This window comes from Lagopus leucura, unplaced genomic scaffold, assembly GCF_019238085.1.
Source record: "Lagopus leucura isolate 7727_CA_CO unplaced genomic scaffold, USGS_WTPT01 Super-Scaffold_73, whole genome shotgun sequence".
In the NCBI taxonomy this organism is placed as follows: domain Eukaryota; kingdom Metazoa; phylum Chordata; class Aves; order Galliformes; family Phasianidae; genus Lagopus; species Lagopus leucura.
The window spans coordinates 94238510-94242536 of record NW_024962252.1 but is presented as its reverse complement, the minus strand read 5'-3'; the positions used below and the strand labels follow the sequence as shown (position 1 = coordinate 94242536).

At 44.4% G+C, this 4027-nt stretch overlaps 1 protein-coding gene across 1 annotated transcript in view; it reads left to right on the top strand.

Annotated features, from left to right (window-relative positions):
* Positions 1-3465: 3465 nt before the first annotated feature.
* KCNK12 (potassium two pore domain channel subfamily K member 12) overlaps positions 3466-4027 on the top strand; it is a 20148-nt gene continuing 19586 nt past the window's right edge. Inside the window, exon 1 of the mRNA XM_042875206.1 lies at positions 3466-3727. Coding sequence (XP_042731140.1) covers positions 3466-3727 — 262 coding nt within the window. The remainder of the gene's footprint in view (positions 3728-4027) is intronic.

The window sequence follows — 4027 nt, the reverse complement described above, 5'->3', positions numbered from 1 at the left end:
CTGTGTGACAGCGACAGGGCCCGAGGGAACGGCATGGGGCTGTCAGGGGAGGGTTGGGTGGTCAGGGAAAGGCTCTGCCCCAGGGGGCGGTAGGCATGTCCCAGTGCTGGAGCTTAAGGAGTGTTTGGACATCGCTCTCAGCCATAGGGTTTGGGGTCAGTGATCTTTGCAGGTCCTTTCCAACTTGGGATATTCTGAGATGCTATGACTGACTATGGAGACCACGTGTTCAAAAGAAGTTTGCACACAGCAACTCTTACCTCTTTCATCATGATAGAGAGGGAGTTTTTTTTCCAAAGAGCTTCTCTTTTTTCCTCAAAGTTATTGTCAAGAGGAATGGTAGGCTGCATCACACTTTCACTGCCTAATTGGCCATTCAGACCTTTCAGAAATTCTACCCTTAGCTTGGAGAGCTGAAGGATATCAGTCTGTTCTGAAAAGCTTGGCCTGGGTTGCACTGAACAAGATGAGCTTTAAAAAAAAAAAAAAAAAAGGACATCATGGTTGTTTCTCATGGAGTTTTAGAAAGCTGTATTTCCATTGTTAAGTGCATTAAAAGCCCTTGAAATGCCTAGACACTAACAGACTTCCCTACGCAAAGATATAATAGAAAACTAATTAGCAAAACAAATAGGAAGATTACCCACCAGAGTGGAAGGTTTGGCCACAAAATGTGAGGTTTTATGCTGCCAAAGACTGAGATGAAAATAACTCATTTGAATGCAAAACAAACCGCACAAGATGCTGGGTGCCTTCAGCTTCCATTGGCTTTGTTGGCAAGTAAGAGTACATCAGCATTTTCAGGATGCTCATAGCAGGGGACAGGATCACACCTTTTGAAATTGGCTAGCAAGCCAAAACTCACATGTACTTGACTCCTATTTCTTGCCGTGACTTGATTTTGAGTTTGGGAACAAAGGAAAGGGTTCTCAAAGGATTCTTGAGTTTATCTTATCAATTTCTTCAGCTCTGCTCTGACAATAGTGCTCCAGATGGGATAACAAGGTTTTACACAGCACAGAATCATCTGATAAATGTTTCAGCCTCAAGTCTCAAGACTGACTGTATGCTATAGCCCATAAAATGAGTTGGTTTTAACTCCACAGGCTACAGTAGCTAACACGTATCTTCAAGACAAGCTATCTGTCTGCCTGTTTTCTCTGTTCTCTCTCCTCCCCCCAGAAGTTCACCCCAACACGGTTAACAGACAAGAGAGTATATATGGCCATTCAGGTTACTGCTCTGGTGTTTTGTTTCAAAAGCCATCAAAACACTTCCTGAGGAAGAACTGGAGTTAGGAATGTCTAAGGTTCCATGTAAACAGTCTTCTGCCTTTGCGTTTTGCATGTCTTTCATTATCTCAATCTGTTCTTGTTCTAAGTATCAGGAAGGAAAAGTGAAGAAGAGTGCCATTATATTTCATGTACTTTGGTAAGCATCCAGCTAACCAAAAACTGAAAAGTGATTTCATTGACATGTGTTACAAATCAAAAACTAAAGAATATTGGACTGCATAAAGAGTAAAGGAAAAGTATCTGCACAGTATTCACAGCTATAGTAACATTTACAGATGCATAATTTGTCTTTGGTCATCATCAGTTTAGAAAATCTGTCTGACTACTTCAAATCAGCCATACACTTGAGGTCAGAAACTGTACTGCACATTTATTTCATGAAGCCAGAGACATCTCCACATAATTACCTGAGACTATTCCATGTCAATATCGTGGTTAAAAGCTTCTAAATTAACCAATTGCTTTTTTTTTTCTCAGCACGTATTTGTTGCGACATCAGTGGGAACATACAGGGGTGAAGCTTGAAACCAAGCATCCATCCATCTGTGGAGGTTTTAGTACCACTGAGGTCAAAACCAGTGGACTTGCTAACGTGGGTGGAAGTCATACAGTCAAAGCATGGGTGGGAATCTAATGATTTCGCCCACACAAGAGGAGAACCATTCCCTTGAAAGGTTCAACAGTAGCTGGGCTGTTTTAAAATGCCATAATAAATGGTATCCTCTACTTGTGGGACATGATATTCAGTGTTACAACCTGTTTCCAGACAATGGTTTAATTAAACATTTAATGAACGCATCTCATTTCTTTGCACAAGCTCCACTCTAAACAGCTAAGATAATAACATAAGCATCACAGTTGGATTATTAAAATGAGAGTCTTCATGAACGCCGTCCCCCTGGCAAACAAAATGGCTGACACCCTGCAGGGGAAGCTGGGTCCCAGCGAACCCACAGCGCAGTGACCCAGTTTTAACATGAAACCAGATTTATGGCTGACCATCAGCATTTAAAAAATTGCTCGGCAAACAGTTTTAAACAGTGATTTTTTTTTGCCACGTCTGGTTATTTTATTCAATTAATTAAGCAATTCATTTAATCATCAATTGCCTTTAGGAGTTCTCCCTAATTAGAGATTCAGCACCAGCTTCAAAATATTTCCTCAAACAAACTCTGGTACCCGTATCAAATCGACAGAAACTGGGACCTTCCTTAAAGGCAAAGTCTCGTGAGGACTTGCATCCAGAACTCTGAGTTTGTCCAGCAGTTAGCTGCTTACAAAAGGACCGTGCATTCTCATGAAGAACTTTAATTTAAAAAAATTGATATAGACTTTTTTTTTATCACCCCATAGCTAAAAAAAAAAAGAAAAAAAAAAAAAGCATTTTTGCAAAACGGTGACAAATCTCAAGAGTTAAAAACCTTAAGAGAAATAAGTTGTCAAAACATTCTGAAAATCTGACAAAGCTTTAATTCTCACAGGCTGCGATTCAATGACACTCAGAATATCGTCTTTTCAGTGCTGGAATAGCCAAGCCATGTTCTTTATTGCTTGAGTTTATTTCTTTCGTAAGAAACTTCTTTCTTCACTCTAAGCTTCTTCCATTTCTTGATGGAAATTCACAAGAGCATTTCCTATCTATTATGCAATTCCAATCAGCATCCCACCAGTGGCATCCTTCCATAGGCAGCGCATCACCCGAAAGGAGATGTATGGTCCATATCTGACCAATTACATCACACTTGTTTTGATGGGGTCTTGATTAAACCTTTCTCACTTCTCGCTTCTTTTGTCCTTGAGATCTGCAATGACTTGCACAGCTACTGAGTTTGTGGTTTACTGGCTTGTTTTATTTTTATTTGGTTTTAGATTTATAGTGGTACACCACTGATACTTTGAAACAGCAGCCCCATTTTATTGAGGGCTGCACATGATTTCAGTCCTTTTGAGACTGAAAATCTTCTCCAGTACTTCTGCTTGGACACACTCCTTCCACCTCTGCAAACAAAATGCTTTAACACAGAAGCAAGAATGGCAAAGAACTTACGATTAAGCCCATCAGTGGCTACCGAAACATGACAGTCGAGTACACTGTAAACTAAGTTGTTCCATTTGGAACAGGCTGCCCAGGGAGGTGTTGAGGACCCGTTCCTGGAGCTGTTCGGGAAACATGGAGCTGTGGCGCTCAGGGTCTGTTTGCACTCTCAAGCCCCCGCTGGCAGGACTGCCACCACTCCCATCCTCTTTGCAGCACTTTACTGGCGTGAGTTACAAGCAAAGAAATCCAGCTACCGTTGAACTGAGTCTCTCGGGAAGGGGCTGCGGTTCTTCCTGCAGTCCAATGGACAGCGGAGGCTGCAGCGAGCGTCCTGCAGAAACGGCTTGGAGAAAAGCGACCTTAGAGCCGCAGGCTCCAACTAAGCTAGAGCTCGGTACCGGCAACGCGACCGGTCGCGGCGCTGAGTCTAACTTTGCACAGCCCAGAGACTGGAATCAGAGCAGCTCCTCGAAACGCCTGCGATTCATTCGCTCCCTGCGCAGAGCGGCTGCACCGAAGCCGCCTTTTTTGGCGCGGGGCAGCGGCACGAGCAAAGCCGCCCGCGAGGCCACGCGCCCCTCAGCGCGCGAGCCCTCCGGCGCTCGGGGCGGGCCCGGGCCGGACGGCGGACCCCCGCGGGGGCCGCGACGGAGCCGCCCCGCCCCGTCCCGTCCCGCCCCCGGCACGGCGGCCC